Source organism: Helianthus annuus, chromosome 11 (genome assembly GCF_002127325.2).
Source record: "Helianthus annuus cultivar XRQ/B chromosome 11, HanXRQr2.0-SUNRISE, whole genome shotgun sequence".
NCBI lineage: Eukaryota > Viridiplantae > Streptophyta > Magnoliopsida > Asterales > Asteraceae > Helianthus > Helianthus annuus.
The window spans coordinates 47,032,559-47,046,504 of NC_035443.2; the positions used below are offsets into that span (position 1 = coordinate 47,032,559).

Below are 13,946 nucleotides of genomic sequence, written 5' to 3' on the forward strand. Positions count from 1 at the left end.
CTCAATCTCTAAGACTGAACTCCCTCAGTCTCTAAGACTGAAATATAATTTTTGAAAAAATGTATTTATGCTTTTTATTTGTAAAATGTTTTGTATCCTGGATCTGGACGTTTAGTGTATGCAATGTAAAAATGTTTTCATGAGAGCCCTAGTGATCATAGTCTAGACTCGAGAAAGAATCCTAGTTCGCTATGATCGATGCTCTGATACCAAGCTGTCACACCCTGGCTTTTGCGGAAGTGTGGGTTTATTTGGTGTGACTTCTTAATACCATAGCACAATAACAACAATGCTATATGAAAATAAAACGCATGATAGTCATCCATTCATCAAGTTTTAAAAGTTACTACAACAACATTGTTTTAAAAGTTGACACATGAAACAACATACAACCATGACATAAATTAAAAACATGTTCATACGACATAACAAAAGACTTGACTAAAACATGGTTTAAGACTTGTAACCCGTCCAGGCAAGGGTCACACCTCCTAAACCTGGATGACCTCATTATTCCATACGCAGCTTAACACCATTGCACACTTGGCCAGATCCATTAATTTCCTGAAATACATGTAGTTTGAAAAATCAACAAAAATTTGAGCGAGTTCATGTAAAAGTGAATATATATATAAACCTTTCATGTATGAATAAAAGTCCCTGGTATGTAGCAATAAGGAAAAAGAGATCACCAATGGGTTGCAAAGCCACTGGTATGTGTGAGAAGGTGCAGGAAAACTCAAACCTAGCAAATTTGTTACCAGGCTTCGGCTGTAAGACACAGTCACCTCTATGGGCCGCCCCGGCCTCACGGGTGTGGGCTCGCTACACCCAAATAGATCTATCACTCTTGTGTCCCTCGGTCCTAACAACGAGGATTAATGGCCTTAAGTGTTGTACCCACCCCTCACATGATCTAGTAGTAAACCCTCCCTACGCTAACCATACCATGTAAATAAATGTTTGTAATAATTGTCGCATGTATTTCACCCCTGAAGTATAAAACTGAAAACAGTAAAGAGAAAAGGGGGACATGAACTCACAGAAGTGCGTCTCCTGAAATAGTCGTCAATCCCAACTCGGTCTGCTACGCGACGACCTACACGTACTAATGCCTATTAGACGGATGGGCCGTGCCTTGGCTTAGGGTTTAACGTTTTTGGAAAAATAGTTAGGCAACTATTTCGTATTCACACTTCTTAATTATTTTATAAGTGTATTTCCTTCCCAAGGATAGGGGTTTTTATACATGTATACTTGTGATTCCGAAAAATATATTTTAAGTCCCACTTAGAAAATATATAAAATTTTCTTGACTTAAGACATCTTAATTCAAAATATATATATTTTTCCCAAAAATATTATATTTTACTTCATAAATTTTCCAAAATAATATTTTACCAAAAATTTACGAATAAGTGTATTTTTCTGAAATATACATAAGTTACGTTTTAGCGTTCGCGTTGTAATAACAAATGCGTAACTTAAATATTTATTTCGTGAGAGTTTTTGGTACTATTTTGGGGTCGTAATTTCATGGCGTTATAAGTTATTTTATTTTTACCCTAAAAATAATATAACTAGTTCGCAAAATAAACAAGTAATCACACAAGAGTTTTAGTATAAAATATATTCTAAATATATATTTATCAAATTTTAGTTTCGAAAATCCACCTCCGGTACTTGGTAATTTTTTTAATAAAAATCATGGCGAAGTTTATTTCGAAAATAAGGTTAAAAATATATTTGTAAACACTTGTTAGAAAAATATTTCCAAGTGTTGAAATTCTAGAAAAATTTCGCCAGAGTTTCCTTTGTAAATGGAGGCGTCCATGCTTACTAGCATATCATTTTCTTTTGTAAATCATTCAAACAATTATCAATCATTATCATACAATTTCTAATTACCAATCTTGACAAAAATAAGCATAAACCATGAACTTATGAACTTGAAAGACTTATAAAAGCATGTAGTAACTTACTAGCATACTTAGTAAGTCTTGTTACCTTTAAAAGTGTGATTGGTTCTTTAAAAACTTTATTTTTAAAGAGTTTGCATTTTCAAAACTTCTAGTCATAAATTCTAAAAATATTTCTTTGTGAAATTTTCTTGTCACACAAGTGTTTCTACACTTGTTTATCCACTAAAAATGTGATTAGTTTATGTAAGATCCATGTTTTATCAAAACTTATACCTTTCACTTGGTTCTTTCGAAAAACCACTCATAGATCTTTAGATCTACAAGTTTACATCCTATTTACATCTTTATCTTTCAAGAAAACATGTATTTATTCAAGTTCATAGTTTATGTGTGGATGATTTCATCATCCTACACATCTTTATCTTTCACATCTTGCTAGTTCATGTCTTTAAACATGATCTAGCAAGTCCATGTGATGAACCATATCATTTTATCTAGCAAACAACAATCAATAATCATAACAACACAAGAACAACATGATTTCATCACTATTTTAACCATACTTCATCTCTAGTTAGTTTATACTTCAAGACTTTGTTTATGTTCTTTAGAGTTCTTATATTTTCACCATTCTTTTCACTATTAACCATCAAAAATATGAAGAAGATGAAGTTCTAAGGCACTTACTACTAGCACAAGGCTAGGGGAGTTCAAGAGCGTAAAAGTGATGGATAAAAGAAAACGAGTGCGGTCCTTGAGCTTCCGAATACACCAAGCTTACTTGTAGGATCACTTACACCTTTGGGAGTATGGAGATTGCTTGGAATGGACTTGAAGGTGGTGGTATGGTGGCGGCCGAGCACAAGGAGAAGGAAGAGGGAGAGAGTTTGTTTGAGTTGTGAGTTTGTGAGAATGAGAAGATCATAACCCTTGTGTCTTTATATAAACCAAGTTACACCTTTAACCATTGTATCTTATGCTTCTAAATATCCAACATGATCTAATATAAAAATAAAAAAAATCAAAGAGGTGGGTCACCCCTTGGTGACCGTCGCCCAATGGGGGGGGGTATGGGCTTGGGTTTTAATGATATGGTAACTAACTAGTTAGGATTTAAATGTTAAGTTAGTGTGTTATGATGTGTTGTTATTTATAAAGTGTGTTAGGGTGTTCGGGGACCCTAACTAGCTCAGAAAAGTAAAAACAATGTGTTTGGCAATATTTTTATGTTCCGGGTAAAGTCCGGTTGTTCGGTTGGGTGTTGTCCGTTAAAGTGCTAAATTAATCCATAAAGTGTCTTTTATATTACTTTTAGTGACACATTTAATTCCCAACACTTTGGAAAGTATCTAGGACTATTTTGCCAAGTTTTTGCACTTTACTAGCATTATTAAATGCTGAATTTTTGTTATTTAGTGCAGAATTCTGCATTTAAAGTATGTTTTAGGCACTTTCCGGCACTATAACTATCACCTAGTGACGCAGTTTTATGGTCCTCACTTCCCTACACTCCCTACTAGTGCAGTATTCTATCTCTGGCTCATACTGGCCTTAAAAACATTGTCTGTCTAGGTGCTGGCATTGTCAGCATGTCTCTGAGCTATCCGTTCACTGTGCTAACTGTGCTTTGTGCATCAAGTTTGTCACTAATGTTTGTATGAAATAAATGAAGTAACGGTATAAAATGTGATGCATGCGTATGTATGTAACAGAAAACAGAAAGCAGTTTACTCACAGTGGTAATCAAGCACAGTCATTAAGCACAAATTAAATATTAATTAATTGTACGGATACTTGTAAATGTGAGGGTTGTCACACAGTACTTAATCGATAAAAATACACCGGATTACAGCAACTATTATTTGCTTCAACAAAGAATATGAAACGCCGTCAGTGACAAATACATACTCGTAACATCAAATAATGATTAATCTAACATTTATAATACAAACAATAAATTCAAAGAAACAATACTTGGTTTTATAGCGTGTAATCTATATTATGCAATAGAACCTTGCCGATTTGATAAGAAAGTTATTTGTGAAAACTTTCGAATATGTTTTCTGGAGCTTATATTAAATAATGGAGATGAAAAGTATATTAAATGGAGTTAATACAGATGTTACATTTACACTGGTTGGTTGAAATTAAGTTTTGTAAAATTTATACTTTACCCCCTTTTATATTAAAACGGGACAATTTTTAAACGGCAGCAACCATTGCTTGAATATAAATTTAATGTTAAATAAGAAAAACTTATCTATTAATTCATATATTTATATAATTAAAAATAGTTTTTAAATCCCGATATTAAAGATTATTATGAGTTAAATAAATAAACAATTACAAGTTAATAGATAAATATCTTACTTTCAACAATCCCAATACAATCTTACCTCTTCTTCTCCGGCGAAAAAACTCTACAGTTTCTTCTTCTTCAGACTTGACAATCAGAAGTTTAAAGTTTTAGATCAGGTATTTTTTTGTTCTCTTGTGTATTTTACAGGTATGCTTTGACATGTTTCTTTCAGTTTCCTCATTTCAAATTATATAAACATCAAAATCATAATCTACTGATGTTAAAATAGATAAATTTATATGAACTTATTTTCTTTATTTTATAGTAAGATTTATATCAACTTATTTAGTTACATTTTGATTCATTCCATCTAAATAAGAATCTGAAATATTATTGTTTCATAAATATTTGGTTGTATATTTTACTAATGGTTTTAGAATTATTGTATGAACTGCCATGTAGTGTTATTTGTTCTATCAATATTAGTTTTGATAAAATATTCTGCAATCAGTCTATAGTACTCATATGTCTGATTTGTAAGTGAATATAGCCTTGGTTGCTGAAAAAGATTGAAGTTTGAAGTCGACAGAAACATGGATATTTGAAAACTTTAATGTCATGTAATACTTTTTTTTATTATACAAGAATATAAATTTGATCTTACACGGTGTTAGATTCATATTGTTGGTTGTAGGGACCATATTGAAGTAAACAACATATAAGTTTGGTCCTACAGAGTGTTGGATATTTTTTATACCGTAAATAGAATGCTTTTCAGATACAATTGATTTTATATTTTAGTATTTAATTGTTATTGTATTTTTTACTTTCAGATGAAGTTTATGATAATTATTAATGTCTCTGAATTGACAGACCTAGATGAGGGATTGGTAAGCTATATTCTTAGAACAAATTATCTCAAATCACAATTGTATGCTTTCAACTGTATTTATAAAATTAAAGATATATTAAATGTTGTGTATTTTATATACATAGGTACTTCCAAGGATAATGAGTAACCAATTACCAAGAAAGTGTGAAGTAATAAAGTTGGCTGATTATACGGGATTTAAGTATAAGATTGCAGTACAGAGCATCGGTCATAAAAGTAAGAGGATAAACGGGCCAGAATGGACTCGGTTTGTTGAAACTTATAGAAATAAGAACATAGACAAGCTGTGTTTAAAAAAATGGAAGGAAGTAAAATTTGAGATAAATGTTTTGAACAATAAGGGATTGGAGATTAGAAATGATGGCTCGAACAGAGATTATGTTCATGGTTGCTAGATACAGGTTGAAGAAGAAACATACTGCAAGCAGGTTAAAAATTGCTACCTTATTTTTATATATTGCCAGTGTATCTTTTGGGTTGTTGGAAAAACTTCTAATTTATATTTTGTATCCTATATAAAATCTAATATGACATTTCTGAAATGTATGAAAATTATAGCATTTACCACACGATTTGCTGAAGCTGTTGTCGGAGAGGAGACTAAAAATTGATAACTTGGTTGCAAAAGTACATGGACCAAAGCAGAGTAGTAAAGTTGATGTGCATTATGTTTACTCTCCTGAAAACAAAAAGTGATTGGCTGCTGGTTTTATGGGACCAGGATGGATAACTTTTTGCTTTGAAAATGACATTAAGGAAAGCTGCCAACTGCTGTTTCAATGGATGGGAAGTACTCCTAAAGACGACTTTAACTTCACTGTGAAGGTTTTTAACAAAGACGGGATTGGACTTCACGGGGAGACTAAGCATCACTGCAGCCGTAGCAATCATCAACACCGCAAAAAGCGTCCATATTATAAAAAACAGTTTGAATAACATGTTATAGAGAGACACAGCTTGGTATTTACATATCTACTTTTAGTATGGTTGATTTTACTTATAATGTTGGATCTATCTGTTATTACTTAAAGTATATGTTGTTTTGAATGAATAACTAAAGAAAGAATTTTCCTTTACATGCAATACCGAGGAACTTTATTCGAGAACACCAGCTAAATGACTACCATAGAGCTGTGCTGTCATTTGGTCATGTGAAGTTTTTGGTACAGCTGGTTGTTAGGAGAGATCCTAGAAGACCTGATGACAACAACCATCTAGTGATGTATACAAACTGGCAACGTATCATGGATGAAACGAGAATATCTGTGGGGAAAAATTTGCGGTTTGAGATAGTCGAAGAAAAAAGTGTAACAGGAGATAAAATACACTTTGAAGTTTCTTGACATAGTCTTTGAACAACTTTTCAGTAATTAATGATTTATGTTTTCGTTGACATGTTTGATGGACAACTTTCTTGTTCGAAAACTAACTTAAGAATGAAGTTATGTAGTGTTAGTATATAAAGTTATATACTTTCAAAACTTTGTGGTTTTATCTTTTTATATTTTTTCAAGTAAACATTACTATATTTTGTATCTAAACATTACTATTTTCCATTACATTTCCCGGTCGCTCAACAAAAAGAAATATAAGACTCAAAATTAATAAAATAGTATACAACTTGTAATTACAAATAACAGTGTTTTAAAAATCTGCTCTTACCAAAGGGACAAACTCAACATCTGTTTCCCTAAACTTTGCAAACCAAAACGTCTGTTGAAGACAACCACTGTTGAAAGAAAAGTCTGTTAAACCAAACAACCCCAGCTCATGAGCCAAACAAACTCTGCTGATGAACCAAAAGGTCTGTTAAGACAAAGACTGCTGAAGCAAAGGTCTGCTAAAGAGAACCTCTGCTGATGAAGCCAAATGTATGATGAACCTAAGTTCCGTTGTGGACCAAAAAATATTAAACAATTCAACAGAAGATCTATAATATAAGATCTTTAACAGATGATGATCAACAACTCATATGGTCTGTTGAAGCACGCTATAACAAATCTTAGCCTTTAACAGATCTTTAACAGTTCTTAGGGGTTAACAGATGTTAGCACACTATAACAGTGCTTAGCCTCTAACAGATGTTAATGTATCTCAGACCCTAACAGTTTTCCCACTAACCAATTGATTAAATTTTCATTCATTAATCTAACAATAATATACAACCCTACTACTTGTTCAGTCCATCAATATCACCAAAAATGTATATAATGTATAATAACAATATTATATAACAAACTAAAGGTTAACTTTACTTGATATTTGAACCGTAGACGTTACATACCATATTCATCATTGTAGCCCTTATAAACCAAACTTTTAACTACAGTTTGTTAAAACAACAATTAACACACATAAATAAAAACCACAAGGATTCTTTAAAAATAAGTGGTTTCTACTTATCTCTCATAAGAATTGTTTTTTCATAAGCATCTAATTGTTAACCTTAGTCAGCTTCTTCCGGGTTCTTCTCACATTAGTGGATAGCTCACCAACGTTGACAACATCAGCATCTTGAGCCATCCGCTTTCCATTGGGACTTGATCCAGAATCCTTTTCAACTTCAACGGCTGAAGAGTTGGCCGTAACAGAGACAGCATCCTTGCAACAGATCACAAAACAACTATTGATCTCATTTAATAAAATAATGAACTCTTTTTAAACATACTAAACATAGTTTAAAAATAAATACTCACCCTTGAAGTTCGTACAGCAGACACCTAGGAAGATTCTGAAAGGTTAACATCTTTAACGTCAGCTACCTCTTGAGTAACCTAAAGGATCATAATATATGATATCATATAAAAAAGTGCAGAATCCAGTCTTTAAAACTCAAAAGAAAAATAAATAGATTGAAAGAGTAATTTTATATGCTACCTCATCAGTATTTTCATCACCATTACCATCTCCACCAACCAACTCAACAGTTATTACTGGATCATCACATGTTTTTTGCACAGTATAAACACGAGATTGAACTCTGAAACATCAATCTTAAAAGCAGCCTTCTTATCAACCAATCGAAATATCTCATGAGGGAAACATCCAGTATCATTGGCCTTAACCTGCCTCTCTCTTATGTCACTCGCCGCTAATCCAAGAAGCTTCTAAACATCTCTATCAAACATAACAAAAGAAACACTACCACTCTCATCCTGCACCCGGACTTGCACCTTGAACCTGAAATATACACAAATAAGTAAACTGCAAAACTATATTCAAATATCAGTCTTAGAATGTTACTTATATAAATATAACGTTAACTAATCATCATTGCTTACTTTGTGGTGATCGATGTACATTCACTATGACATTTGGGACAAACCAAAGAAGTTGCAGGCAATCGAACAATATCATCTGAAACATTTTCAACATTCTGCAAGTATTCACTTTTACCCATCACCTTCTTGAAACACTTACAACAGGAAACATAAAACCAACCATACTCTTTTGCACAATCTTAATTGTCGCAACCACAACACAAGACATTTCCTGTAAAAACAATATATGAACTTGTAATCTCTAGTTTGACAAACATGCAGGTGACAAACCAAACAAATAACCAAACTATGTAAAAAGATGTGAAACCTTTTCTATCTCACTAATCTCATCAACATGTTTCTTCACACCATCAGTTACAAATTCTTTATGCAATGGAAAAACACTCTGAGACGATAGTATTGTTTGAGAAGTAGAACCACTCCCTTGTCCAAACTTTAGTATAAGACTTTTGAATACCACAAATGATTAGAATTAGTATACAAATAACATGAAACCAAGTATTTGACTTGAACATCTATATACAATAGAAATTACATTGACAAATTACCTCCTCCTTAGCTCATTAACTTCATCAATTTCTTCATTCAGAAAAATCCGTGTTGCAAACTTATCACTTTGAACAGTATATTCACCTACATGCAAAAGTATATAGATATTCAATGTATACCTGTCTTTATATTGCCAGAAATAAACAGTATAGTTATGATTTGCAGAAAGTAACAAAAATACATTTCCATTCCTTACACTTTCCGTGCTGTATAACAGCCATCACATGCTCATGAGGTGGGATTTTAGAAATGAAGTTCTTAATCTGCAGAGCATAATCATTCCACACAATACACCGCAAAACCTTACCCCTACATGAAAAGAATATTCATATGACGATATACTAAAGGCTAATTTATGACGATTTCTTTCCAAATCTCTAATATCAAAACCAAATTGAATGTATAAAAACACAAAATCAAAGGAAAATTATGACAATTATTAAATTAGCAAATGAGCCATAAATTAACTAACATATTCACTAAGAATAAACTGTTGTTCTCATTTATTACCATGATTCAGCATTAGATACGAACACTATAGATCTCATTTATTACCATTACCATGATCCCACATTAAATACCAACATTCTTCATCTTATTTATTAACATCATTAAATACAAACAATGATCAGTACATGACTGCACATGTAAACAACAACTTACTCCAAGTCTTCAATATCGAAATTGATCTTCTTAGTATCCTTTGGAGGTCAATCAAAGATTTCAAGATCTCCACAACAAACCACAAATCCAGCAACATCTATATGATCACATTATACAAGAATATAAGTAAAACTCTCTAATATTATACAAGCAAGACATGATTACAAAAATATACACTACCAACACTCAAAGCGTTTAACGCCTCTCCTTGAAGAATATCTTCATAAGCTCTGAAGTTGAAACCATACTCAACACCTTGCCAATCTCTCGCATGAGTAACAGTTGTACATCTATAAAAGTTAATTTTATAAGGCTGCACTACTACTTTATATAAATCTTTATTCTCACCAACACCAAATTTCGACAGAATCACAACAACATCTTCTTGAAGCTGTCCATCAAAAACAGGTATCAGATAACTCTTAATACCTGCTTGAATCTTAGCACCCTGAAGAACATTTAAAGAAAGTGTCTTCTTAGCATACACCACTACATTCTCTAATAAAACGGAAAAGCAGAAATACAAATTACCTTTTCATTAATGAAGATAAGATCCATCTTGTAACCCTGATTCCATTTTCGAATAATTCTCGCTTTCATGTTCCACATATCTTTCCCAGGATTCAAATCGTTAACAAAACTAAGATTGTTACTGTCAACTGATATTGAAATGCTTCTAATTCGGAATTCGGATTGTGATTAAATATCAAATTTCAAAATCAGAGAAGATGAAAGCGTGATGAAATATGAAGAGGGAAATGAGAAGAAAATGTAACACCCTCAACACGTTTTAACCGAAATTGTCGCAGCGGAAATATGAGTCATAAAATTTCTTTTTTTTTTGACAATCATACAACTTATTAATAAACCATTCAAATCGACTTGATTTAAATCTTTTACATTATTCATACCTAATCAAGAAAATTACATTACAAATGGTTTTCAACACGTGATCACATCCCTGTACAATCCTTGATCTTAACTCGACCCTCGATCACTAGTCCGTCATGAATATCCGACTAACCTGCGGTCACCCGACACGTTAATAATTGGTGACATCATATTCATTAGTATAAAGACATAAAATATGTTAGTGCACGAATGTCTATCGCCTTCGTCAATCCGAGCAGTAGCACGAAACCGAAGAAATCTAGACTTGATGATGTCATTAGTTAGTAAAGGCAAGGTGGCAATCTTGTAATTAATGTAAAGTTTCATTAAAACCTTGGCCTATAAATAGGAGAGTTAGGATTAGAGTTAAGAGCTTTTGAAAGACTTTTCTCCATTTTAGAGATCTTGGTGATTCAAGTTTAGAGAGAGAAAGTCTAGAGAGAGAAAGTAGTTGTAAACGTGGTTTTTGTACCGTACAAGTCGTATCTTTCAATAAAATCACGTTAGTAGTACGTTATTGTGTGTTCGGTCACGCACGTTCACGGATTCCGCACGTCAAACGTTCGTTACGCAATCGAACGGCGTCAAAACCGGTCCTACAAGTGATATCAGAGCTAGGAGCTCGATTGCACGATCAAACACATTGATTCGTACCGGATTACATCGATTTCAGATTTGAATTTCATAGATTTCTTCATCTTTTTCATTCTTTCACGTTTTTTTTTCTGAAAATCGTCAAATTGAAAGGGTTTTTATGGTCCAAAATGTCTGAATTTTTGATATGTTGTGCGAAAACATCTGATTTACAACCCTACCAAGTTTCAGATCCTAATTCCTAGCCGTTTAGGAGAAATTCGAGTTTTAAGGTCCGATTCCGTTTGAAAACAGCCTATTCCGTTTGAAAACAGCCTATTTCGTTTGAAATTGGTTTCTGTCGTTTGAAACAACCCATCCCGTTTGAACTGACCGTTTGAAGCTGTCCTATCGTTTGAAAATATGATGTCCGTTTGAATTATCGTTTGAAACAAGGCTTCCGTTTGAACAGTCGTTTGAACAAGGCTTCCGTTTGAATTGTCGTTTGAAAGATTCCAACCGTTTGAAAGTGGTTATCAGTCATCACGTGATTAAAGTTTGATTTGGTATCACATTAAATTTGTCGGCTTGTTGATCATTTGCACGTGAAGTTTTATAAGGGAGGTCCAATCAAAGAGCTAAACTTGTTCAGAATTTCGATTAAGGATATTAAAGTCAAGGTTATCAGCTTCATGTTGTTGAACAACTAAAGTTGTTGGAATTGTAAATTTGCATGTGATTGTCAGATAAATCATCAGTTCATGTAATACATCTCGGCCCATAGAGTAAAGTGTAAAATTATCTTGGTCAAATCAAAAGAATTGATTGCATGTGATATGTCGGAACCTGTGTTTATGATTTCAGTTGTCGGCAAAGATTGAGGGCAAATCAGATTACCAGAAATATTGGTCCAATCAGTTGGTTATAACATTCAATATTTTCAATGTTGTCGGCTGCATGTGAATACTAATTGACGGTCCAATTAGAGAAGATAGTGATATCATCTGATTTCAGTCAATTGCACCGCCCCATTTGTCTGATTATTGTGATTTGTTTAGGTCCATGTGCAGCCCTTACATGATGTGTGTGCCCATGTGATTTGTCTTTAGTGAGGCCCAATCAGAACATTTGAAACAAACGTCGGCCCAATCTTGTTGTGGTTATTGTAGTTGAACAATTAAAAAAATAGTTGGAGGCTGCATGTGATATAATTGTTGGCAGGTCAATCACAGCCCATGTGCACCGCCCCATACAATCTTCAGTCCAATCATTAGTGTGTTGGATATACCGGCTCCATGTGACTTTGACCCAATCATTCGACCCAATCGCATAAAACCGGCTTCAAGTGGTTTGATTTGTGTGTTTGTTTGTTAGTTACATAATTACGTTTTTTTATAAAAAAAACAACATTATTAGTCTAAAAAATAGGGGGCATTTGAATTAAAAGTGTGCATTCATTGAAACGTGTACACAAATCTTTGACAACGAGTCTTAGATTGATTTTACACACTCACTGTTACGCATTCAGTTCGTTTAAATCTGATAGTGTGTTTATTTGTGTGTTTGCAGATAATCCGAAGTGATTTGTAAAGCATCGAATACACGCACGAGCGAATCTTCACCCGATTTGTTGTCATCGGATATTCATCAGATTTTTGTTTGTGTGAAATTTTTTTAATTGATTGAAAATCTGTTGTTGTGTATTTCTCATTACCAAAACATGGATTCTGAAATTTATATTGCACTGAACAAGTTTGAAAATTTTACAGGTATCAAGGGAGAATCAACTGAAGAATTGATCAAAAGGTATATCGAGTTGTATTGGGAGATGATGAGATTGAAGATAACCAAGACTAATGAGGAATGGGTTGACAAGTTGGGAAATGTTTTTTGTCAGATTTGAAGAAGATATATTTAGACGTGAATTTGAGCTTGTTTATCGAGAAGATTCAAGCTCGAGAACTTGAACTCCAAAAGATTAGTAATGCAGAAACTGATGAAGCAAAATTCAAATCTAAGGAAAATGTTCGAGAGGAAGAGGAGCAGGTTAAAGAAATTTCAGCTATCAAGGTGGAGAAGAAAGCTGAATCTGTAAAAACAATCGAGAAGTGCTCAAACTGTGAAAATCTGAAATCTGAAAATGCCAAACTCTTGAGGGATTTAGAGAGTTTGACATTAGAAAACAAAAATTTTAAAAATTCAGAAAATGTTTTGAAAAATCAAAAACAAAATTTAGAAAATGAAAAATTAAAAATGGAAAAAGAATTTCAAAGTCAAATAAAAATTCTAGAAGATGGGAGAGATGTGTTTAGTAAAAATAACATCGAAAAGCAAAAAATGATAAATTCTCATCTTCAGAAGATTATTCAACTTGAAAAAGAAGGAGAGCAAGCTCGAAAGAAAATCAACGAGCTTGAAAATAAATTGAAAGGTTTTGTGACTTCTTCAACGTATGTGAATATTCCATGTCCAAAACCGATCAATTCTATTCCAATAAGTGACGATGTCACAAACTTTGACAATGTCAAAGTTGAAGATTGTGATGAGAAATCTGATGATGAAAATGAAAAATTTGAAAAACAAAAATTGTTTTTAGAATTAAAAGAAAAATTCAAAAATACTGTTTTGCAATCTACTGAAATAGGTGAATGCTCAAAGCAGAAACCTGTTAAGAAGAGTGTAGAACAAAAACAAAAAGGTAAAAATTTGAAAATTGTTCAAAAAGATAATAAAAGTTCATCAGATCGATCATCCAATCGCATTCAAAAAGCACAAAAATTGAAAAACGAAAACTCAAAAATTGTTGGTAATAAGTGGTGCAGGTTTGACCACAGTGCTCAAAAGTCAAATCCAACAATCAAGAAGAGGAAAGAGTA

At 32.9% G+C, this 13,946-nt stretch overlaps 1 protein-coding gene across 1 annotated transcript; it reads right to left on the minus strand.

Annotated features, from left to right (window-relative positions):
• Positions 1 to 7,546: 7,546 nt before the first annotated feature.
• LOC110888192 (replication protein A 70 kDa DNA-binding subunit A-like) lies at positions 7,547 to 10,674 on the minus strand. The gene is made up of 13 exons (XM_022135732.1): positions 10,631 to 10,674; positions 10,138 to 10,282; positions 9,782 to 10,054; positions 9,579 to 9,703; positions 9,125 to 9,252; positions 8,943 to 9,027; positions 8,702 to 8,840; positions 8,534 to 8,605; positions 8,395 to 8,489; positions 8,240 to 8,293; positions 7,991 to 8,093; positions 7,876 to 7,887; positions 7,547 to 7,714 (listed from the first exon to the last, which is right to left on the minus strand). Exons 1-13 carry the CDS (start codon positions 10,672 to 10,674, stop codon positions 7,547 to 7,549), a joined length of 1,443 nt encoding a protein of 480 aa, XP_021991424.1.
• Positions 10,675 to 13,946: the final 3,272 nt, after the last annotated feature.